Source organism: Hemitrygon akajei, chromosome 4 (genome assembly GCF_048418815.1).
Source record: "Hemitrygon akajei chromosome 4, sHemAka1.3, whole genome shotgun sequence".
Taxonomy (NCBI): Eukaryota; Metazoa; Chordata; class Chondrichthyes; order Myliobatiformes; family Dasyatidae; genus Hemitrygon; species Hemitrygon akajei.
Window position 1 is genome coordinate 100419258 of NC_133127.1, and position 26510 is coordinate 100445767.

Consider the following 26510-nt stretch of genomic DNA (forward strand, 5'->3'; position numbering starts at 1 on the left):
AACCTTGGACATTCAGCTCCCACTACACCCATCCTTCAGCCATGATTCAGTGATGACCACAACATCATAACTAACAATCTGTAATAGTGCAAAAAGATCATCCACCTTATTTCTTATACTCCGTGCACTGAGATATAACACTTTGAAGACGTTATTTCTACCCTTTTTGATTTTGCATCCCTAATGCACTATTGCTCACCTTACTGGCTGCAATTTTGTCCTATCATCTTTCTGTCCTTCCTGACAGTCTGACTGTATGCTTTCATTGCTATTTACCATCTGTCCTATACTGAGTCCCTTCACTCCAGTTTCCACCCCCTGCCTGATAGTTCAGAAGATTGGCAAAGAACACAGCATGATATAGATCTGTGCAGATATAGGCAGAGAAATGACAGCTGGAGTTTAACCCAGATAAGTGTGAGGTGTTGCACCTCGGTAGGGCAAATGAAAGGAAAGAGTACACTTTAAGGGCAAGACCCTCAACAGTGTTGAGGGGTCCAACCTCACAGCTCCTTAGAAGTGGTTACCAGGTGGTTAAGAAGGCTTATGCAATGTTTGTTTTCATTAGTCGAGGCACCGAGTTCAAAAGTCAGGAGGTTATGTTGCGACTTTATAAAACTCTGCTTAGGCCACATCGGGAGTATTGCACACAGTTCTGGTCACCCCACTATAGGAAAGATGTTGTGGCTTTGAAGAGGTTTAGCAGGATGCTGCCTGGTTTAGAGGGCATGTGCTGTCATGAGAGGCTGGACAAACTTGGGTTGGTTTATTTGGAATAATGGAGACCGAGGGATATTTGATGTGATAGAGTTTATAAGATTATGAGAGGCATTGATAAAGTAAACAGGGGATATATTCTTCCAAGGGTAGAAATGTCCAAAACCAGAGAGCATGCATTGAAGGTGAGAGGTGCAGGTTCAAAGGGGATGTGAAGGGTGAGTCTTTTACTCAGAGAGTGGTGGATGGCTGGATTGTGCTGCCTATTATGGTGGTAGAAGCAAGCACATTAGAAGCTTTGAAGAGGCATTTAGATATGTACATGGATATGAGAAAGGTGGAGGGATCTTGACACTGTAAGTAGGAGGGATTAGTTTTTTGGAGGTTTTTACTTTTTAGCTAGTTTGGCATAACATTGTGGGCCAAGTGGCCTGTTCTTGTGCTGTACTGTCTATGTTCTTAACAGGTCTGACCTGCATTTCACTGGTTTAACATGCCCTTGGTCTGTTTCTTCTCTCCCTCTAATTGCCCATATTCCACTCTCTCTGAGTCTGGCAGCACAGTAACCCTTCTTGTAAGTAAGAGATATTCCTTCTTCCTAATCCCCTCCCCTACACTCTCTACAAATCTCAACTGACTTTCCAGTTCAGGTGAGGAGCCTGCGCCCTGAGAAGTTAAATCTGTTTCTCTATTCACAAGTGCTGCCTGACCTGCTCAGTGCTTTACTTTATGTCTCATTTACAAATAGGAACATCACCAACAGAAATAGATCCTTTTGCTTCTCCAATATGCGATTTATTTTTATAATATTTATACAGCTTCCTATACCTGTGGGCTAGACGTTCTTGAAGACTTTGGCTCTATTGTCAGTCCCAGTGTGGGCCCTCCAGCAAGAGCTTTCTTCAAGCTTTCATTCACCTCTGTCAGCTCCAGTTCCAGGTTCACACGCTCAGCCTCTTTAGCCTTACATTCCTCCTCCAGTTTCTTTAGGTTTGCCTCCAGAGCAACCTGAGACTTCTTACCTACATTAAATGTAAAGAGCAATAATATATGAAAGTGAATCTTAGAAATGTGTCTACTCCATTCCCTGCTGGAGCATTGTTAAAATGATCACAAGTTTTCTTGATTCTAGAAGTTACCAAGTTTAATAGTTCAAGTTCAAATTCGAGTTTAATTTTCATTCAACCATACATGAATAACAATGAATACAGCCAGATAAGACAGCATTACTCTGGAGTCAAGGTGCAAAACACAGTACCAACAGTCATACACAGCACAAGGCACACATATAAGATAGCAGTAAACATATAAGGAATCAGTAAAATACAGTCACACAAAAATATACTGTAAGGTCCAAGCCCTGAGTCCATGAACATTGCAGCAGTCTGCAGTCGAACACAACACAGCCTGTCCTCCGCCGAGCAAACAATGCCGACCCTAGCCTGGATGCTGCACCACACCGCCTCTAGTGGAGTGCACTGACTCTGACACCCCTCCCCTGGGCAGATGCAAACAGGCAACACTGCAGCTTGAGGCCTACTCCTAACCACAACCAAGGTAATGCATCTCCACTGCCATCCAGCCCTGCCATCCACTAATTATTCAGAGAATCGGTCTTGCAGCATTCCATATTAACAATGTCCAACAGGATCTTGCAATCACAAGAAAAGCGACTGAGATGATCACTCGCTGTTTAACTGTACACTGCCTTCGTGGACTGACAACGCCTCACTGATGCAGGCAGCTCCAGCTCCCTCAGTTCCTTGGCCAACACGTGACTCGCTGATGCGGTAACCTGCAGTACTTTAAGTTATTAATGTCCAGCTGGGTCTTGTGATCATAAAAAATACACATAAAAATGACAATAACACCATTGGTTATTGTCTAGTTATGCAAAAATCATCATATACAGTAAGATCTTCCGAGTTGTAGAGGAAGCACTGTCTCCGTATAAACATGGGAAATGTCAATCTTTCTGCATACTTGCAATCCAAGCAGAAAGGGAGGCTGTTGAAGGAATTTGAGCTTCTTTTCTGCAATAGCGGGTGTGTTGGAACTCAGAAGAGGAATTGCAACATTGGATTTTTCCACAACCAATACGACAAGATGAAGAAATGAAGACAGGATTGACTCAGAGAGAACATAAAAAAGGGCAAGCCTCTTGTTAATGTTTTTGGGCTGCTGGTGGAGCTGTCCAGAGTGAGCTGAGAACCCTCTGCATCAACTCTCGTCTACCACTCCATTTCAGGCTTGATCTTTCTCTGTTATCATGTAGCCTGTGTGGTTGCTTTATTAGGTTGATAACTCTAAACTCTTGCAGATACTTCTGTGCTGTGCTCTCCTGCATTCCAGATTAAACTAGCGTTTTATTGGGGGCTGAATCAGGCCACAAAGCCACAAAATGTGCTAATATATAATTATGTCTATTGTCTATATTCAATTATAGACTAATTCCACTCTTCATGGAGTTAGCCAAGGAAAGTTGGTGCATGCTTTCTACTTGATTATATTCTCAGCAACCTATCTGGCATCTGCAGGTATATTCACAACAGTTTGTACATCCCCTCTCCCATGGAGTGGTACAACAACTATAGATGAAGTGGCCTAGAACTGAGCACACTACTTGTGATGCTATGAGCCATAACATTGGTAAACATCGTGTGCCAACATTTAATATTGGCAATAAAATAACATCCAAGCAGTGGCATGGTAGTCCAGTGACTCCAACCGCCAAACTTTTCATTGTGTGGTCCTCATATGGTCTCACTGGCTGTATGTGGCTGTTCCCAGGGTCTAGTTTCTTCCTGAATCCCAAGTATGTGTTGGCTGCTGGGTTCATTGGATACTGTAAAGTTGTTGGCTGTTATGAGAATCCCAGTCGAGGGGCTGGCCACGTGTGAGAAAATTGCTACAGTGAGACAGGTGGGGGAGTTAACGGGATCGAGCTGAGAGTCAGCTTGATATACCCAATGTCCTCTTTCTATGTCATAAACAAATATGAGACAGTTCTACACCCTGGTGGTGGAGAGCTGATAATAGAGGACAGTCCCCAGCATGACAACCTGAATAGTATTAGTTCTTCCTAATTTGCAAGCCAGAGACAAGTCTCTGCTTTGAACTCTGGTCTCACATACCAACATTAACTCATATCACTCAATTTCTTGCAAGTACTATTCTGGGACCAGACAACATCACAAGCTATAGAGCTTAACAACTCTCCTGGGTGAGTTCCAGGTGGCTTATTAGGTTAATGTGGGAACTGGAAATTCCTCCACGATACAGGAGCAGTGCGCAACAAGGCAAGGGTAGTTTCCTTCGCCTGCCTTCACCTGGCTCATGACCTCACAGTTCTCAATACCAATCCGATGTACCAGATTTACAAAACAAGTTTTTTTAAAACACAGAAAGCAGTAGGTGCCGGGGAAGTGGTGAAAGCACATAAAATAGGAATATTTAAGAGGCAATTAGGCAGGCACTCGAGCAAACAGCGAATGGAGGGATATTGACCAAGTGCAGGCAGATCTGATGAATTAAAATTGGCATCATGGTTGCCGAGACATTGTGGTCTAAAGACTCTGTTTTTGTGCAGCTCTGTTCAGGACAAATGAATCCTGAAGTCGCAATGAACCGTCAATAACTCTAATAAGGCATTCAAATGACTCAGTTTGTGTTCCAGCATGATTCGAACCTCTCAATCTCATCAGAATACTGGATCCAATAATGGACACAGTTAATGTTGCTGGAGATGCTGAACAACAAGCACCTGCAGAAATCTGTGCTCAGTGAAGATCCATACTAAAAAAATCTCCAGCTGACAGAATCATACTTGAGGTGAAACTTCTTGTGGGAAATGGCTACCTCAGTCCCAGCATAGTGCTGTAGGCTCGAAATTCTCCTTAACTCAGCCTTCTTGTGTAGAATAAACACCTTGTTAAAGATGCAACAGGATTTAGCTCCAATTATTCATGAAACATAAAACACAATAGAACAGAGCCTGGATGAGCTGACAAGTAAGGAAAATGCTTTAGTGTTGGAAACTTAATTATTGTAAGCAAGAAATCCAGACTGCCAACTACAGTTACAGAACTGATGGAGGCCATTTTTGAATGAAAAATATTTTCCTCAAACACTCTCCAGTTCTTCAACCAAACACTTCGAATCAACCTTTCCTAAAAGAAAATAGGTCATTCCTGTCCACTCTGTTTTGGCCCTCTGCGTTCCATCGTTCCCTCTGCGACTCTCTGGTCCACACGTCCCTCTCCACAGATCTCCCACCTGGCACTTATCCCTGCAAGTGTAAGTGCTATACCTGTCCCTACACCTCCTCTCTTACCACCATTCAGGGCCCCAAACAGTCCTTCCAGGTGAGGGAACACTTCACTTGTGAGTCTGTTTGGGTAATCTATTGCATCCAGTACTCCCGGTGCAGCCTCCTCTACATCAGCGAGACCAGACGCAGATTCATCGAGCACCTACGATCCATCCGCCACAATAGACAGGATCTCCCAGTTGCCACTCACTTCAACTCTCCTTCACATTCCCATTCGGATCTGTCCATACATGGCCTCCTCTACTGCCATGATGAGGCCAAACTTCGGTTGGAGGAACAACACCTCATATACTGTCTGGGTAGTCTCCAGCCCCTTGGTATGAACATTGAATTCTCCAACTTCCAGTAATTCCCTCCCTCTCCCTTCATCCCACCTTCACTCTGTCTCCTCTTCTAGCTGCCTATCACCTCTCTCATGATTCTGCCTTCTTCTACTACCCTTAGTGCTTTCCCCTTAGATTCCTTCTTCACCTCTCCTGCCTATCCCCTCCCTGCTTCCCCTCCCCTACCCCTTGATCTTTCCTCTGATTGATTGGTTTTTCACCTGGCACCTTCCCCTCCCCCCACCTTCTTTATAGGGCCCCTTCCCCCTCCTCCTTTAGTCCTGACGAAGGGTCTCGGCCCGAAACGTTGACTGCTCCTTTCAATGGATGCTGCCCGACCTGCTGAGTTCATCCAGCTTTTTTGTACGTCTTGATTTGACCACAGCATCTGCAGTGTACTTTGTGTTCTCTCTTGCTGCTTCCTCCTGTGCTGCTGCTCCCAGTCACTCTCTTGCTAGACTCTACATGACTTTTGAATAGTCCGCAGCCTTGACAAGAAGCTTCATAACATTTAAGAAGCAAAGAAATGTTATGACATAATAAAATTTTTCCCACAGTATTCTTTAAGCTCATTCGATCCAAAGACCCCTTCCAATATCATTGATAAAAGGCCACTTCCCATTGTATTCTGTCCATGGATAATGCATTAAGCTCAATGGGCCAAATAGCCTAATTCTGCTTTTATATCTTATGGACTGATTATGGATGGTGGTAAAGGACAAGGAGAATTATGCCACTGAGCCGAGCTAGCAGAGTAGTATTCATTCTGATTAAATGTAGTGTTTCTCCATGTACCTGCCGCTATGGCCCTGTTAACTTTGAGAAACTTTGGGTTTTAATGCTGTTAAAGTACTTACGGGTTGTTTCGATTTTCAGAAGCTTTTTCAATAAATTGATAATAGTATTAATATATTCCATTCAGCATTTTTAGGATTTAGTAATATTGACAGCCAGTTAATTCAGGGAGTTAATGATTAGCCAGCTGTTAAATTTCTTTTATTTTCTGGGTAGGCCTTATTTTGACTTCCTGCACATGACTTCATTACATTGGACAAGGTCCCATTGCCATGTAGAGCCACCCTGACTCTCCACTGCAAGCTGCAGCTGCCAAATCACAAAGTAAATTCATGCATACTCTGGAAATCAGTGCTGTGCAGGACTGGTTAACAATCGAAAGCAACTTCTGGGTCAAATAAATTTTGACTGAACTACATTTTAAACAACTAAAATTTGCAAAGTGTTTTATTTACTGTTTGCTAAAGTGCAACACAAGGTTGACCTTAGACCAAACATTAGAGGAGTGAAAAGGTAAAAAGTTGGCACTTCTACTTCACACACTATTTTGGTGCCAGTGCCATCCCATTTTAAATCATACTTAGCATAATGGGGCATAAAAGAGTCAATATTTAATGACATTGTAGACGTGACTGATTTATTTAAGCGCTCTGTATCGGAATCAATTGAAAGTGGAAAGAGAATACAGATTGTGGAAAAAAGGATGTTAATACCATGATTTTGATCAGCTGAAGATATGATCAAAACCAGGTTCAGCAATTTTTTGTGAAGGTTTCTTGATGAGTCAGTCAACGAGAAATAATTCCAATCCAACAACTTTGATCAGTTTTGTATCTGAACCATCCTCTTTAAAGGAAGAGAAAGTTTTAATGTTGCTACCTGCACATGCTTCAATGGCTGTTCTCAGCTCCCTTTTGTCTTTTCTCAGTTGTGCTAGACGGGTGCGTAAGATTTCTTTCTGCTTTTTCAAATCTTCCTCCTTCGACTGCAATCTTTTTGCATCAGCCTCCACTCGATTTTTTCCATATTTATATTGATCAGCATCTGAAAGTTAATCTCATACCTTTTAATGCCTTTATAGTAGATATATTCTACCAATTGACAGCAATTCAAATAACTTCCAACCATCCCTGCTGTAAAGGAATTATTGATTAAATCGGTTATTATACAAAACCACCAACCTATGATATATTTACCATATTCTATTAAAATAATCATTATTTAGTTGAGAAATGACTGCAATGGCAATTTGGAAAGACAAAAACACATTTATTCAGAAACAGTATCACCAGTTTCTGCTAGATGTTATTATGATAGAACACAAAATGTAAAACACTCACTTGATGCAGTGCGTTTAACATTTGTGCTAGGGTTTGGTTTCTTCGCCTGGCTGCTTACAGCCTTTGCTTTCACTGTTGTACCATTTACAACTGTTTGCGTTTTCTTCCCTTTGATCTAAGTGGGAAAATAAGCAGTCATTAATAAGTATTGGTGAAACCCCTTAAAAACTATCTCAACATCAAATCTATTCAAAATTATATGAGAAGTGCAACACCATACCAATTGACCGTTAGCATTATAAAGTGAGTTAAGATGTTCATAAGTGAAATCAAGAACAGCAGAGTGTGAGTATAGTTGTATATTCGAAGTTCTAGTACTAGTCATCCTGAGAGGATGCGAGATGTGGCTGTGTGGAAAGGACAGAGGGAAGAGAGCAACTTGACTGACATCATCATTTAATTGGAAGGAAGGAAACTGCCCATTTATGGCACTGGAATGGCCAATAACCTGTATGAATCTGATAAAAATGACATTATAAGTTTAAAATAAAGGTCCATTAATGTAAATAGATTCCAATATAAATGTTGAGGAATAATTGTTGGACTGTGTACCATGGAAAGATACTTATGACACCGATCTTGAAATTGTCAGAGCAATTCTAAACCACTAACTTAGGGTTCTACTGATCTTTTCCACTCACTGAAGTAAATTTTGAATTACTGGTGCTTGGTGCTTGGCAATATAGCAAAAATATATTATTATTGCTATATCCATAATAAACTGCCAACAGATGGCCAAACCTAGGACAGGCAGTTCACCTTTTCAGCATAGAAACAGGGTCCTCCTGAAGACACTAATTACCACTCCAAGAATCTGCCAGTGCACTAACACAGCTTGCGATCTAGCTGAAGACATGTTCACACTGTTATTTATCTTGGAACAGATAGGAGAAAGAGAAGTGCTCTTCCAAGCTCTATTGAAAAACACTTTGTGGGACTAAGGAATTCCCACTGATGCTGCTCGACCAGCTGAGCTCCCCATGAGAGCCACAATACCATTCCTACTCAGCTAAGGCAAGGAAATCCAGCCTTGTGATATTTATGGTTTGAGGTTTTAGAAACTGTTCCAGGGAGTGAGAGAGACAAAGCAGATGCCTGGTCCAGAACACAAGAAAATCTGCCAATCCTGGAAATCCAAGCAACACACACCAAATGCTGGAAGACCTCAGCAGGTCAGGCAGCATCTATGGAAAGGAGTAAACAGTCAATGTTTTGGGCCAAGACCCTTCATCAGGACTGGAAAAGAAGAGAAGTCAGAGTAAGAAGGCGGAGGGAGGACGTGTGTTGCCATGATGCAGAATATGGATTCTATAAAGTACAGCAAATTGTGTTTAAAGAAATAGTGTTACAAATCATGATATGTGAAAATGGGCACCACAACAGTACTTCTAAGTGGAGCTATTGGCTCACAGTGCCAGTGACCCAGGTTTGATCCGGACCTCTGATGTCTGTGTGGAAATTGCATGCCCTCTCTCTGAGACAGTGTGGGTTCCATCTTGATGCTCCAGTTTCTCTCTATATCCCTGGTGGAAGGTTAACACTATCCTTAATTGCATGAATGTAGGATTAGTGTAAAATGACTTGTATTTCTAGGTTTTTAATACAAAACTTCATATATTTAAAGGAAGGGGACACAATTCTTAACAATTTCTCTAGCATTAAATTATAAAATACATGCTATGCATTGGGACACCATATAGAAATTCTCTTGCCTTCTCATGGTAGAAGATCCACATAATCATAGTATAGCTAGCAAAAATTTTCTTAATGATATACCAAGGTTTTGCAAATCTTGAAGTTATGATGGAGAAGCAGGAGAATCTTCTCTGCAATATGCCATCACCCTTTCAAATATAGTAACACAAAGTAATCGGATGAGAAATGCCTATTTAAAAAGTTGTTGATTAATATCTGCCCAAAAGACGGCCATGGTTTCCTTTTTAGAATGTTTTGACATAATGCTACAGAATGAGTAAATGCCATCATACAATTCGTGCACTACAGAAGTACCTGCGAGGCTGTCTTGACTGTTCCTTTTTCCGCAGTAGAGGTGTTAGTTTTATTAGTCATAGACCGCGTGGAAGACAGAGATGAAGAGACAAGAGTTTTGTTATTTTTAGAGGAGAGTTTCTCAGTGGAAAGTTTGTTCTGGACCCCAATCGGCTGTGATTTGCGAGCAATTGGTTTTGGTGGTGGGACGTTGTCATACAGGTCAGTGGTGTCACTGAAAACCTCCTCATACCAGAGGGTGTCAGTGTTACTGCTGAAAACTTCCTGTTCCTGCGATGCAATATGGAGCAAGCTTCAGATGTTAGAGGCAAAAACACGCAGGTAAATGCAGTGTTATGTACAAGCTGGTGAAGCACATACTGGAAATATATCCAAAAGCATCAAATGACTCAAAGTTTCTGCATCTATTTGCATAATTTGTTATTCAGTGCATGAATCACAAGAAGTATTTTACCAAAATAAAATTTGGTCACAATTTCACCAGTGCAATTAGTGTTGACATTAAGTGTGATGATCAGGAAAATTAGTTAGTGTAATCTTAAATAGCGTTGATGGTATGAGATAATTTAGAACCATCACATTCAAAAGTCTTTTAACGCACATAAACTTTGTTATCAGGGTAGCAATAGACACAAAAGACAAATACAGTACAAAACCTTCAGATGAAAATCCCCGTATTTTATGAGCATGCCACCAAAGTCTAATTCTAAACGCGGCTAAACCATTTCTGGGAATTAATGAAGCAAACAAAAGGCAGATGAAGATGATTTTTTTTATCCATTCTGCTCTTCAAAGTACTCCATGACCGTTAGGTCATTTCAGACAGTTCACCGGAAATCATTGTATGACAAAGTTATATCAACGGAATAACTCAACTACACAGTCAGAACTATTTTATGTCCCCATTACTTTGCCTATCTTTGCAGAGCTTGGTCACCATACAGTGGCAGACTTGCTAGTCAGTACCTCACTATAATTAAGTTATTTAACCAACAATTCAGAAAATTTGCTAATTAATTAGCTTGCAATTCTAATTCACATGCTTTACTCTCTTAGGATGAGGATATTATAATTAAGTCACACCCAGCCAAACTATGTTTAAAAATAAGTCATATACTTTCCATTAGATATTTACATGCATTCTTCTTAATAGGAAGCAAATTCCAGTTGGCAATTGGTAGGATTACAAAGGAGTCGCTCTGAGGGCAGTAGGGGCCTGAAACTCACTGTCTGTAAGAATATGGTCAGCAAAAGTCCTAATCATTTGAGTAATTTATGTGTACTTGAAAACTGTCACCAGAGAATGACAGAACCCAGGGTGGAAGTCACTATTACATTCAGCAGTTCATTTTTGACTGATACAGAATCGAAGACCCAGTGGTTTCCTTTGGGGTGCAAAATTTACCATGAAACTACTTATTTGATGCATTAGTTTTAGGGTCCACCACACATTGGGAAAATGAAAGTTCCCAAAAGGACAAATAAAAGTTGCATGCATCCACCTTTGTTACCTGAACACAAGAACTGAAAATACAGACACAATATTTCAGATTAGTTTCTTCGCACTGGCTGTTTAAAATATTTTTATAAGACTGTCAAAGATATGGCACTAATTTAAATGTCTTACTGTTCCATTTAGGCAAGGTACATCATCATAATGAAGGGAGATTCCACGCGGACATGCATATCCATTAGTGATGTTGCCACCATATCTGTTAGGTGATATTGAGCGTCTATGTAATAAACTGAAAATGTAAAAAGAAATTGGTGAAAGATTTGTGAGCTTTCAGTACTTTATACTTACTAAATCATAGAGTTGAAATCTATAGAAACCTCCATCGCAGTAACAATCTGCCTCAAAGAGTGCCTGCTGTCTCTTTGAAAGAAACATCCAATTATTATTACATTCTCTTTTGCTATGGCTAGAATTTTGTTACACATATCCAATCCCATTTTTCAAGCTGCCATTGAATCTGCAATGCGTTTCAGATTATAACACATTTGGGCATTAAAAAAGTTCTTATTTTCAATTCTTTTGCCAATAATCAAATTTCCACATCTCCCACTAGTATATTGAAATGCCAGCTTACTTTGATGAGTAAGTATGCCTTAAATTCCTCTGAGAAGAGCAAGCCCCAGCTTCTGCCGTCTATCCCCATAATGAACAGCGTTAAATGGAAAAAGCTACAAAACCTTTGTAACCTCACTATCATTCTGTATGCGAAAAAAATGGATCAAAGCATCCAAGAAGTGCTAGTCGCTCTGTATGGTACTGGGTAATCTTCCAGCTCAAGTTGTGCTGGGGTTAGATCTACTTAAAGTCTAGTCAGCCTAACCATTTGAATGGAAAGACTGAATGCCAGACAGAAACCCAAATGCAGTTTACACCTACGCAAAACACTGGCCAGACTGACCAGGTCCAGCCACATCTATGGAGGGAAATGGACATTAGATATTCTGGATTGAGATCTGGTCTCGACCTGAAATGTTAACGGTTAATCTCATTTTAACTTCCGAGTTCCTTCATCATCTTGTGTTTTGCACCAGGTTCCAGAATCTACAATCTCTTCTGTCTACACTTACATTCACATTTTTGATTTAATGGAAGTAATTTGAATGCCCTGAATTGCATTTGTTCTTCAGAGTTTTAAGTGTATTTTAAGTTTTAATAATTCAACAGGATATTATTATGTTTAATTTTTAATATTCTTTAAACAATTATATAAATTCCAGAGATCTTCATGAACATGCAGTCTCTTTTGACAGTTTTGACAGTCTGTGAGGCAGGGAGATTAGCTTACAGTGCAGAAGGTTAATTCTGGGGAGGGAGCCTGTCTTTATGATTGTGAAGAACTTTACAGAGCAGAAGGGGACTGATTTATACATGGTAGTTCTGTACCGGATAAGACAGTGTTCATTGGGCATGTGAATGCAGAGCTTCGGCAGTTTGCCTTTTACTGTGAGATTGAGCCATAAATTAATTCATTATTTAGTCATTAAACATAAAGACCAATAAATAGATAACAAATAAAATAAAAATCTCCACAAGTTTACATATCGTTATTAGTTGTATTTTAACCAGAATGTTTTTCCTTTATAAATTTTTACAGAAATCAATTATTGATGATCAAAATATTGCCTTACTTGAAGCATTGTTTTGCAGTCTGTATAACACTAGATGTTGTTTCTACATCAATGTAATCATAATGTAGGGCTGATGGATCTGTGGAAGAACCAGTTTCAGATAGTAAAATGCCAAGCCACCTTCCCAGTTCCTCTCCAGAGGAGGTCTGAAAAATTAAAATGGTGAAAATCGAGTGGTAATATATCAGACATGATCAATAAAAATAAATCCTTTTACTAGGGAAAAATGCATTTACAAAAACTTCCATTTTTGGGAAACTTTTTTTCCCCTTTAAGTAATGCCTTAAGTGTAGAGCTCAGCTTTGAGGATGTGCATCCTCATTGATAAAGTTTCTAAAGGAATAATTTTAAAAATATGATAGAAAAATATAATTGGCTTTGTTCCAGATATATGACACTTAGTTAATTGCTGGAGTAGCCCACATTATAAAGTGTTTTAAGAATATGCCTGCAAGCAATTTACATTGGCTAATAAGGGAGATAAGGAAAATGAATGAGAAGTCGGATGCTGATGACAGATAGCAGTAGAGGAACTGAAAGGTGGATTGTGATGTGGGAGACTCTTGAGAACTTTGGAAAGGAGTAACCTTGGCAAGGATAATTAGGAAGAATCCTAAAACATTCTACAGGTATATTGGAAGAAGGAATAGGTCCCTCAGGGATCAAAGAGGTCATCTACACAGAGGTCAAAAATAAATACTTCCATTCATTACTCACATAGAAGGACTGCAGGTTTGCAGAGGTATGAAAGGAATACACTGACATTCCACAGCATGTCTATACCCTGAACAAGGAAGTGCCAAAAATTTTGATACAAATTAAGTTGGATAAATCCACGGGATCTGACTGGATCTATCCCAGCATGCTAGGAGACGCACGGGTAGAATTTTTTAGAGATGTGATGGAGATCTCTGCATCTTTGTCAGCCACGTGCGAGGCATCAGAAAACTGGAAAGTAAATAACAGCGCTGCCTTGTTCAGTAGGTGTAAGGCTGGAAACAACAGGCTGGTGAGCCTTACAGTGTGGCAGAGAAGTTACTGCAGAAGATTCTGAGGGGCATAATACATTTCACATAAGGCAAAGAGGCTAATTAGGAGGAGTTAACAAGGTTTTGTTAGAGAGTATGAACTTATATTCTCTGCTGTATTGCTAGCCACTGGATCTTAACCATTCCAGAACCATGCGAGTGAGTGGGACACCTTATTCATTGCTGAGATTATTTAGGGGGGATGGATTGTGGAATTTCCCTCAACAAGGAAACCTTGGTTATTGAAGGATACTGAAGGCTTGATCACAAAAAAGAAGTGAGTACTTTACACATGCAAGGAATTAGTATCAAACAGGCACTTTAAGGTTTACAGGAGAAATAGAAAAGAATTGAAGAAATGAGGAGGATAAAATGAAAACCATGTACTTTTTCTCTATTATTATGTTTTGCTTTGTACTGCTGCCACAAGTTAACGAATTTCAAGACATATGGCAATGATTTTAAACCTGATTTTGATATCCAGTAGTATTTCCATTGGATACATATTTGCAGTCTTTGGTCGCAACCACTGGGTGGCAGACCACAATAACAGGTCAGCTGGCTGCAGTTCAGCAAAGACAGTAAAGCAGTTCGACAAAACGCAACCAGATAATGAATGGACAAGATTTACATTTCATGATGTCATTCAAAAGGGAAATCAATACATGTGACATCAGCAATTCCTATGCTTAAAACATGATTCATCCTCTACCTTTTTAAATTTTGGCATGCTATTCTAAATTATTAAACAGCATACTTTTTCCTTTGTGTCAGTACAGATTCACAATGGAAACGGGCCACAGACCGAATGGTTACATGATAATATTCCATTCAAATCCTTGTCCTTGATTAACTACTCTAATCTAATCTTGAATATTCACATCATTTATATCTCAAATATTAGCCTTAGAAATTAAGTGCACAGCCTCATGGCTTTTCATAAAATAATACAAATATCTTACATTTAATCCATGCTTAAGTATCCCTGTTCTTGAGTGCTCACATTTCTATTTAGAAAATGTAAATCTTTGAAGATAGGCTTCTAAATTTGACCAATGCATCGAAAAATTTTCAATCTCAAATTCTGACTACCCCTTTTAGAAGCATTATCTTTATAAGAATTCTTGATGAACGGTAAAAACAAAATTAATACAGTAGCTTATTGTTACTGAGAGATTAATGGGTATTGTTTGGTATTGTCATAATGCTAAAAAGCCTTTTGTGATACCACATGCTCTCTGAACCAGGCAGCATCTTCTGCACCCTCTCCAAAGCCTCAACATCCTTCCTATAGTGGGGAAACCAGAACTGTACACAATACTCCAGATGTGGCCAAACCAGAGTTTTATAAAGTTGCAACATAACCTCTTGACTTTTGAACTCAGTGCCCTGACTAATAAAAGCAAGCATTCCATAAGCCTTCGTAGCCACCTGGTCTGTGTAGCCGTTTTTAAGGAGCTATGAACTAGAATCTCAAGATCTCTCTGCTGAGCAACTCTGTTGAGGATCTTGCCCTTAACTGTACTGTCTACCAAGGTGCAATACATCACATTAATCTGAGGTGGACTCCATCTGCCATTTCTCTGCCCAAATATGCAACTGATCCATATCACACTGTTTTCTTTGCCACTCTTCTACACTATCCACAATTCCTCCAATCCTGGTATCATCCGCAAACTTACTAACCAACCCATCTACATTTTCATCCAGGTCATTTATGTACATCACAAACAGCAGAGGTCCCTGTACCTGCGGAACATCACTAATTACAGACCTCCAGCTCGAATGTCCCTCCAACAGGAGAATACGGTTGCGAGAGTTCAATAAATCAGCCACGATGGAGCAGCAGTGCAGACTCAATAGGCTGAAAGGCCTATTTCTGCTCCTACATTATGTCATCTTATATGCTGCAGTAAAAGATTTTTTTATAAATAATTATTCAAAGCAGTCTGTTTTTTGAAAATGTCCAACTGAGCCAAAAGACCATTGTGGATAACATTTATAAAATGCCATCTTCATTGATGAAAACAACTCAAGGATAAAGGGGGGAACATTTGCTTGGATGTGGAGAATGTGGGTGAGGTACTTGATGAGTACTTTGTTTCAGTATCTACCAAGGAAAAGGATATGGAGGCCTAGAAGATCAGAGGTGAGTGATTAAATATGTTAGGACATTTAGAGGTCAAGGGGGAGAAAGTGTTGGGCCTCTTAAGGAGTATTAAGGTGGATAAGTCCCCAGGGCCTGATGGGATTTACCCCAGGTTATTGAAGGAGGCAAGAGACGAGATTTCTGGGTCCTTGATCAATATCTCTGTGTCCTCTTTAGCCACAAGCGAGGTCCCAGAGGACTGGCCAGTGGCTAATGTATTTAAGAAGGGAACAAGGGAAAATCCTGGGAACTATAGCCCAGTGAGTCTTATGTCAGCTGTAGTGAAATTGTTGGAGAAAATTCTTAGGGTTAGAATTTGGAAACTCATGGCCTGATTAGGGAGAGCTCGCACGGCTTTGTGCATGGCAGGTTGTGCCTTACCAATTTGATTGAGTTTTTTGACAAGTTGCTGAGAGAGATGGATGACGGTAAGACAATTGATGTTGTTAACATGGATTTTAGTAAGATGTTTGACAAAGTTCCTTATAGGAAGATAATCCAGAAGATTAAGATGCATTGGATGTGCAGCAAATTGACTGTTTGGATTCAGAACTGGCCTTCACATAGAAAACAGAGGCTAGTGGTTGAAGGGACATTCAAGCTGGAGGTCTGTAATTAGTGGATTTCCACAGGGACCTGTGCTGGGACCTCTGCAGTTTGTGATGTATACAAATTGCCTGGATGATAACATAGATGGGTGGGTTTATAAATTTGCGGATGATACCAAGACTGGTTGAGTTGTAGGTAGTATAGAAGAAGACTGGCAAAGAATACAATACGATACAGACCAGTTGCAAATATGGGCAGAGGAAGGGCAGATGGAGTTAAACCCAGATAAATGTGAGGTGTTGCACCTTGGTAGGGAAAATGCAGGGTGACAGTACTGAGCAGAGAGATCTTGGGAACCAAGTCCATAGCTCCTTCAAAGTGGCTACACAGGTTGATAAGTTGGTTAAGAAAGCTTATGGAATGCTTGCTTTTATTAGTCAGGGCACTGAGTTCAAAGGTCAAGAGGTTATGTTGCAGCTTTATAAAACCCTGGTTTGGCCACATCGGGAGTATTGCACACAGTTCTGGTCGCCCCACTATAGGAAGAATGTTGAGGCTTTGGAGAGGGTGCAGGAGAGGTTTACCAGGATGCTGCCTGGTTTAGAGGGCACGTGCTATCACAAGAGGCTGGATAAACTTGGGTTGATTTCTCTGAAGTGGTGGAGGATGAGGGGAGATCTGATGGAGGTTTATAAGATTATGAGCAACATAGATAGAGTGGACAGAGAGTATCTGTTACCCAGGGTTGACATGTCTGTTACTAGAGGGTATACATTGAAGGTGGGGGGAGGGTTCAAAGGAAATGTGAGGGGCAAGAGGGGCAAGTTTTGTTTTTTTTTACACACAGAGAGTGATGGATGCCTGGAATGCGTTGCCTGGTATGGTGGTAGAGGCAATTACTCTAGAGGCTTTTGACAGATGCTTGGATAGGCACATGGATTTAAGAAAGATGTAGGGATATGGACATGGTGTAGGTATATAGTGAAATAGTGTTTGGTTTAATTTGCCTTTTAGCTGATTTGGCACAACATTGTGGGCTGAATAGCCTATTCCTGTGCTGTGCTCTTCTATGTTCTATTACTATAAATAAATAAATTTTATAACAGAAAGTGCCATTATTTATGCCTACCACTGCCAATCTGTGATTTATTTTCAAACATGTGCATTTAATTATTATGGCAAGCATCATCTTTGATCTGTGGTGTTGTGGCTATCTTTTGTACTATCCCACTGACTGTAAGTTTGATTAACTTCAATGGAAACAACTATTGGGAACAGAACTAGTAGTTGAAAGATTGTTGACTGTTTAATGCAATCAACCAAAGACAAATTCTCATAGTGTTTTATCTTTGTGAGAAACATATGACCCTTTACTGATGACTGTGTGTTACATAAACATTTCAAAGGTAAAAGCTGCAAAGCTGTTGACTAAATGTTGAAGCATAGTTAAAATAATTAGAGATAACTTCTACTTGTATTTACACAGAATATAGGGAGCTGATTCTGTCAAACATTATTCAACAATTTCAAATTACACAAAGGGCAATTCTCAGCAGAGCAAATAAATACATATTCCTTCAAACATGGAGTCTCCTTCCCATTATCTTGCTGTGGTCAAATGACAAATGCTGAGTTGGATTTACCCTTTTCCCATTCAAACCAAAATAATATGGATTCAAAGAGGATTTCCCAGTAACTTTCTTATCCCTGTAACTGACCTCACACCACTCATTATCAATCCGGTTTTGAACAGAGTTCTTCAATTTAAAATTCATTCAGTAAGCTCTTCCTGTCACTCATGCAGTAAAGCAATAAAGCTTAGCCTTTAGTTTACATTGATGTTTCTTGGTTCTTGCAGGAAGAATTCTGAAAGATTCATTCTCTGATATTTGATGCTATCAATTTTAGTACTATCCAGAACTGCACCCTGATTGTTTTCTTTGATATATTTGTTATTTTCCCTTAAAAAGGGACAAAAATTCAACCACAAGAAAATTTAAAAAAAATTAGAATTCTAAAATGAAAATAGAAAATGCCAGAAACCCTCAGCAGGTCAGGGAGTATTTGTGGAAAGAAATGCTTAATGTTTCAGGTCAACGACCCTTTATTAAATGACAGTACCATACCTCCAATACGGCAACTTCCTGCCCATTCCTGAGCAGGCGGAATGCCAGCGGATGTTTGGAATCCAAGCCTGGAATGATTTCACATCCACGCAGTGGAATGGAAGCCATGTGAATTTTCAGGTCAGTTCTATCTTTGTGAAGGATCAGCTTGTTATCTTTCACTCTGCACCACCGCTCCCTCCAACGATTATTTGACAGTACATTCAGGTGGCCTTGACCGATCAGAACAAGAGAGAAAATATTAATTTTTATGCTTCTGATCTATACTGTAATCTATTACAAATGTGCTTTTCACCTGTACTCTATAGATCATTTGTTCATAATAAATACTCTTAAATCATTTTACAGGTATTTGACCAAATCAAGTTGGTGTAGCCTTTGCTAATTTATCGACTCCTGTGAGCAATAATGCACCTTCATTTGGAAGCACAAAGGAAGATAGGACTACCTATTCAGCCATGAACTGTGATGGGAGTTGCATTTCTGCATGGATTCCGTGAGGATGTCAAGGGAAAAATCTCAGGATCACTTAAGTGTTATTGAAAAAGGGATTTAAAATGTAATCAACATATAATTTTCTTTGTGAAAATAAGTTTAAATATATAAACATATTAATATGCTGTTACAATCAACAAGGTCAGTGAGAAAAAGATACCACAAGTTGGGATGTCTTCCTCAGCAGAGGAGGTCTGTTCATCTGTTGATGGCTTCTTCTTCCCCAGACCAATAATTCTTGTAATTTTCTTTCCTGTGACCTTGCTCACAGCTCCTTTTGGTTCTGCCTTTGCATTTTTCTTCCCTTTACCTGCTTTGTAAAATAATTTCAGATTTAGTCTTCAAAAAAACCCCAAGCCTCTGTACCATACTGTACCATACTGTACCATACTGTACCATACCAAGCCACATACTGTGCCAAAACTGCTGTCACAATCTAACATATGATTGGCATCCTGACCTCACAATACCTGTCACCAGTTCTGGTGAAAAGATACCACCTGATATGTTAACTAGGTTTCTCTCTTGTCGTATGGTGCCTGGCTTGTTGACTGTTTTTTAATCCCAGCATCTGTAGTACTTTGATTTTGGCACCCTTTAGTTGGGCATTTGCAATCTCCACCAGTCCCACTTGCAGTGCAAATATGATTCCAAAATCTTTATCCAATCAAGGATATAATTAAGAGTTTGTGATTTTAATTAATTAACTTTGATTTAGCTATCATTTATCATTACCTCCCAGTCTAAAATGAGCAGCATTTTCACTTCATTGTGCCCATCATATTCAATCTGCAAAGTTAAACATCTACAATGTTATAATTCTCTTAAACATTGTAGGTTTGGCATCTGATTTGAACTGAGGTGTGCATGTCATCTTGTTTCATTCTCCACTTTGTAGTTGAATACTGCACTATTCCCAAGGCCACACTTATATTTTTGTGGCTCAGTGAGTTCAAAGGAATTTAAGGCCTTTCTATCACAGTCATCTCTTAAAGGAGAGTGGTGCTTTTTAAATCATTAGGCCTCAGGAGGCACATCACGATCTGCTTTCTAGGAGCATCTTGATTTCTTTTGACATGTTTTTCTTGTCAAAGACAATTCCCTCTGCCATCAGATTACTGAACTTTCCATGAACACTAACTCATTATTACTTTTTTACATTATTTATTTAGTCATTTATAATAGTTTTACAGCTGTCAAGGAACAAATTTCATGTAATATAAGGCCGTGATAATAAACCTGATTCTGATACAACTGATCGTAAGAAGCATTTAGAAACAGTTCAGAAGCTTCAAAACTTATTTTATGTTATCAATATTGAAAGTTACAAAAAATACAACACAAGCTAAGACTAAGCAAAATACAAAGTTGGTATTACGTACTCAATCCACATCTACCACCTCCTTTAAATGGATGAGAGTCACGTGTCATACAGAAATCAAATGCTCAGTGTACCTGACTGCTCAGTATGGCTGTAGCAGCAGAGTGGAAGGTTTGACGCATCGGCTATATCCAGCTGATATATCATTTTTCATTTCTGTACTGCAATGCATTGGGGTGGAAGACAGGGGAGTTGACCCATGAAAAATACCCTGCCCAAGGTTAGGATAAATGATAGGAACACTTTGGGCAATATCTTATTACACAGCTTTGTTAACACTCTTGTTCTGAAAGCTCAGATAGCTAATGATTGGAATCTGCTGCCATATCTAATAATGAAAATTATAACGAAATACACTTGTGAATTTTGATAAGTTAAACTTCAGTTTAGGAGTGCCTAGAATTACCACAATGTCATTTATTGTCCTCTTTGCCAACATAAAATTTCTTCAGCAAAACAAAATTGTCCTCATATAAAAACATTATTGTTGCTTCAGGCAATGTGTTCTGATTTATTTTAAGATCGAGCATCCAGGTGTTTAACCAATGGGGTACAAGCACATTTACTGTCCTAATGTGAAAAGATCAAATAATCCTCAAAACTGAAAGGTCTACTTCAACGTGACTGTGTCTAAAATGTAAAAAGGGAGATGGCAGAGTTCTGAGGTACAGAGGCAATCTGATAAAGCAAGAAAACTGAAATCAGACAGAAGCACTAAGGAATAGAAGGAAGGCAAGAAATAACTCAAGCAGGAGCTTGAAGAGCCAAAAGTGTCTGTGAAATGTCGTTGGCAAGCAGAATTAAGAAAAATCTACTCAAACCATGTTCATTCCATATATGCAAGATTAAGGAAAAGAATCTTTGAAGATCGCAACCTGCAGGTCCAAACAACATTTCAGGTCTATGGATCATCTGCCCTTCCTACAATACTACATGAAGCTGAATCATCAGTAGATGCCTGAAAGCCCTAGCCTGCAATTTTCAGTCTATTCTCTCTCCTTTCTAACCAATGGTAGCAACTTGTCCATTGCAGTTCCCTGATACCAGGGCGGCAGCTGAATAGGATTGGAGAAAGATGGTCGGAACCTCAACAAATTGCTCTGGTTTCTTTTAAAACCCTGGGATATATTTTATCAAGGCCTGGTTATCAATATACTTCCAAAGATCACAAACAAGAGAAAATCTGCAGATGCTGCAGATCAAAATAACACACACAAGATGCTCGAGGACTCAGCAGGTCAGGCAGCGTCTATGGAGAAGAGTAAACAATTGAGGTTTTGGGCCAAGACTCTTCATCAGGACACTTCTAAAGATGTCAGCCAACACAATACATCCTCTGTCCCTTTTTCTCAGATCTTATATTTTATATTCTTCTTTCTTAATGTATCTCTGTTTTATCATGAACACTGATTTAAAATATTCACTCAGAATCATACCACCTCTTTTCTTGTTACCATTTATCTCTTATAGCCCTTACTTCTAGCTTCTTTGTAATCCAGTATTTGTAAAATATTATTGTGCTTGTCCTGCCGAAGGGTCTCAGTTCGAAAAGTACTTTTTTCCCCCAAAGATACTGCCTGGCCTGCTGAGTTCCTCCAGCACTTTGTGTGTGTTTTTTGTGCTTTTCCTTGTTTTTACCTGCCAGTGTTTTCCTCTTACATCTTCTATGCCTTAATTTCCCACTTAGTTCACCACACAGCTATTCTTATACTCCTCCAGGAATACCCCAGTGTTAAGTTCTCAGTATTTCTCATGAATCAACAGCTTTTCCTTTTAGTTTCTTCCTACTCTGTATGCTCTTAAACATTAGGATAAATGGAAGGGCGATGGTGTTTCCACATCTACTTCATCTTGGAGCATACTTGGCCTGTGCATTTAATGTTTCCCATTGTTCATATATTCCATAATTCCATTTCAGGGACACAGAAGTCCCTTCAGCCACTGTCCATGTAACACTCTCAACAACCCGATTTAATCCCATTTTCCCAATTATTTTCACTGTAATCCAAAACTTCTGGGGTATCAAATGGGGAAATAAAGGGCAAGAGAAAATAATTTATGAGAAGCAACATTAAATAATAATATAATTTTCCTCCTCATCCTCCAGGAATAACAAATATAAAAGTTAAGTGCCCTAACATGAGGAATACCAAAGCCTCAGGTGAGAACTGGACATAGTGCACTTAATTTCCGTACTGAAGATAGTCTTCAAGCCATCACTGGTCACTATGGATTCCAAGACATGTGGTGTTCACATTGTAGAAAAATATAGACCTGAACCTCCACAATGAGCAAGATGATGCAAAAGTTAAGATAGCACAACTTTTGCTGGATTGCTAAGTAATCTGAGCTATTGGTAATGAAATCAAAGCAAATGCAGGAAGGATTACAAATGAGCTTCAGCAGAGTGAGCCTCTGAACTGTTTTCCCTGTAAACTGATGAAGTCTATTGCACTGACAAACACAAGGTCACAGATTGGTCATAGTACAAAGAAGGAGGCCATTCGATCCACCAGGACCTACCCAGCTCCATGTACGAATAATCCAACTAGTACTACTTTCCTTTTTCTTCCCATAGCCTCACAATTTATATCCTTTCAACTAAATGTTCAGCTCCAGTTTACATACTATAATTGAACCTGCTTCCTTTGTTACCCCTGGTAATGGATTCAGAGTTAACCACTGGCAAATATCCTGGTCGTCACATTTACAATATTCAATAGGTTCCCCCCTGTTCTTTCAACTCCAATGAGTACAAGCCCAGGGCCATCAAACACTTCTTATACTTTAATTCTTTCATTCTCGTCAACCTACACTGGACAGTCTCCAATGCCAGCACATTCTTGCTTTGATAAGGGGCCAAAAACTGCTCACAATACTCCAAGTACAGTCTGACCAGTGCCTTATACAGCTTCAGCATTATATCCTTGCTTTTATATTCTAGTCCTCCCAAAATGAATGCTAATATTGCATTTGTCTTCTTTACCAATGACTCAACCTGCAAGTTAACCTTTAGGGAATCCTACACAAGGGCTTCTTAAAGTCCCTTTGCACTTCTGTTTTCTGAATTTTCTCCCTGTTTAGAAAATAGTCTACGCTTTTATTCTTTCCACCAAAGTACATGACCATACACTTCCCTACAATGTATTTCATCTCCCGCTTCTTTACCATTTTCCTAATCTGTCTAGGTCAAGTTGCAATCTCACTGATCTTCAACCATAAGACCATAAGATATAGGAGCAGAAGTAGGCCATTTGGCCCATCGAGTCTGCTCCGCCATTCAATCATGGGCTGATCCAATTCTTCCAGTCATCCCCACTCCCCTGCCTTCTCCCCATGCCCTGGCTAATCAAGAATCTATCTATCTCTGCCTTAAATACACCTGATAACTTGGCCTGCACCAGCTGCTCATGGCAACAAATTCAACCCTCTGACTAAAGTAATTTTTCTGTTCTAAATGTCCTGCGGTCCTGAACTCATGCCCTCTTGTCCTAGACTCCACTACCATGGGGAATAACTTTGCCATATCTAATCTGTTCAGGCCTTTTAACATTCAAAATGTTCCTATGAGATTCCCTGTCATTCTCCTGAACTCCAGGGAACACAGCTCAAGAGCTGCCAAATGTTCCTCATATGGTAACCTTTCATTCTTGGAATCATTCTCATGCATTTTCTCTGTGCCCTCTCAGTATATCTGTCAGTATATCCTTTCTAAAATAAGGACCCCAAAACTTCACACAATACTCCAAGCGTGGTTTCACAAGTACCTTAAGGAGTCTCAACATCACAGCCCTGCTCTTATATTCTATACCTCTAGAAATGAATACCAACATTGCATTCACCTTCTTCATCACCGACTCAACCTGGAGGTTAACCTTTAGGGTATTCTGCACAAGGACTCCCAAGTCACTTTGCATCCTTGCATTTTGAATTCTCTCCCTATCTAAATAATAGTCTGCCCATTTATTTTTTCCACCAAAGTGCATGAGCATACACTTTCTAACATTGTATTTCATGCAGGACCCTACCTGTCCCACCAACTATTGTTCTATAGTTTGCAAAACTGGCTTAAAACCACCAATTCCATCATCCAAATCATTGACGTATAACGTGAAAAGAAGCAGTCCCAACACCAACCTCTGTGGGACATGACTAGTCACCAGCAGCGACTCTTTCTCACTCTCTGCCTCCTGCCATCTTCTATCCATGTTAATATCTTTTTTGTAACACCATGGGCTCTTATCATGTAAAGCAACCTCATGTATGGCACCTTGTTAAAGTTCTACTAAAAATCCAAGTAAACAACATCCACCGACTCTCCTTTGTCTATCCTGCCTGCTCATTCCTCAAAGAATTACAACATATTTGTCAGGCAAGACTTCCCATGCCACGGTAGCGTAGCAGTTTGTGTGACACTATTACAGCTTGGGGCATCAGATTTCGGAGTTCAATTCTGATGTCATCTCTGAGGAGTCTGAATGTCCTCCCAATGGAATGTATGAGTTTCCTCCAGATGCTCCAGTTCCTCACATAGTCCAAAGACATACCGGTTAGTAGGTTAATTGGCCCTTCTCAACTTTTCTGTCCTATAGAACCATTCCAGAATCTAGTGATTCTTGAAGATCATTACTAATCCCTCCACAATCTCTTCAGCTACCTCTTTCAGAACCCTGGGATCTTAGTAATACTTAACAATACTTATTCAGCTCATCTGGGATTTCTTTGTCCCCCAAACTACCTCTCCAGCATCATTTCCAGTGGTCCAATATTCACTCTAACCTCTTTTTTACTCTTTATATATCTGAAAAAAACTTTTGGTATCCTCTTTTATATTATTGGTGAGCTTACCTACATATTTCATCTTTTCTCTCCTTGTGTTTTTTTTTAAGTTGCCTTCTGTTGGTTTTTAAAAGCTTCCCAATCCTCTAACACCCCACTAATTTCTGCTATATTATACGCTGTTATGTACCCCTAGGGTTCTGTGGACTATCACTTTAAAATGTCGGGAGAATGAGACTGGCTTTTGGACACTGTTTGAGAGGGGAAAGGGAGGGAGAGAGGGGGGGGGGAGAGGGGGGGGAGAGGGGGGGAGAGGGGGGGGGAGAGGGGGGGAGAGGGGGGGAGAGGGGGGGAGAGGAACGAAGCCTGTCTTGAGATGGTGTTTATTCAAACTCTAAAGCTTGTTTTGTACAAGGACACTGCCTGCCTGTGAGATCTTACAGAGACAGACAATAAGCAGCTTGTGGGTCACCATGGTGACCAAGGGCAGCATTATTTGATGGACAGCTGGCGTTCAGCATGCTTGGATAAATACAAGGTCAGCTGGTTGTTAGACAGAGACACATGGTTTCGGACACTGGATGAGCTGTGTTGTGCCCACAGAAAGGTGGGTTTTGGAGGATTGATCGGGAGAATTGATCAGTGGCTCTCGTAGTGTGGAAAAGGGGTGACCGGTGGGAAGTTATCAGTGTGTTCAACCCTTGCCTGGGTTGATAACTTCACCACAGAAGACGGTCCCCTTGTTGTGGTCACATTCGGTGACTTTGAAGGAAGAGAAGAGGGGAGAGGAAGGTTTGAAATAGAAGAAACCTAGTGACAAAGAGGTCACTGTTTGGACTCTCTCCTCGGTAGCCCGTAAGGGTGAGTTTGAGTTCCATTCGAAAACGAAGGTGTGACTGTCATGTAGTTAATCCACAGGAGTGGGTTCTCTGGTGGGGGGAAACCTTTGTGAATACCACTTGTGTGTAACCCTTGTTTGGGTGTGGTAGTTCACTGAAGAAAGGCACCCCTGTGGCAAATCACTGTTGGAGTTATTTCGTATGTCGTGAAACTGGATAAGTGGCTATCACAGTTGTGTGTTTGAGGTAACCTTGTGTGGAATCTACCTGTGTGTGATAATCCTGGCCTGGGTTGGTAGTTTTACCACGTGAAGACGGTACCTCAGTGACAGGCTACTGTTGGTGATAATCCATACGTGGATTCTGTTTGAGAATCCTGTGGCCACCACTTTGGGATGACCCGTAGCTGAATTCGGGTGTGGTACCACTTGTGTTGAAAGGATATTCGTTGAAGATCACTGTCAGTGGTACTTCGTGTATGGTGTGGAACAACTTCGGAGATAAA

The 26510-nt window shown here is 40.1% G+C and overlaps 1 protein-coding gene across 6 annotated transcripts in view; it reads right to left on the bottom strand.

Annotated features, from left to right (window-relative positions):
• afap1 (actin filament associated protein 1) overlaps positions 1-26510 on the bottom strand; it is a 283153-nt gene that overhangs the window by 17560 nt on the left and 239083 nt on the right. For 2 of the 6 annotated variants that reach the window (XM_073043105.1, XM_073043103.1), the window contains exons 9-16: positions 19167-19316; positions 18512-18723; positions 12660-12805; positions 11143-11260; positions 9516-9785; positions 7506-7620; positions 7045-7209; positions 1546-1739 (exon numbers count right to left, since the gene is read on the bottom strand). In XM_073043105.1, coding sequence (XP_072899206.1) covers positions 1546-1739; positions 7045-7209; positions 7506-7620; positions 9516-9785; positions 11143-11260; positions 12660-12805; positions 18512-18723; positions 19167-19316 — 1370 coding nt within the window. Of the gene's footprint in view, positions 1-1545; positions 1740-7044; positions 7210-7505; positions 7621-9515; positions 9786-11142; positions 11261-12659; positions 12806-18511; positions 18724-19166; positions 19320-26510 lie in introns of all 6 variants that reach the window. The other 4 variants (XM_073043104.1, XM_073043102.1, XM_073043107.1 and 1 more) reach the window with 3 other exon arrangements.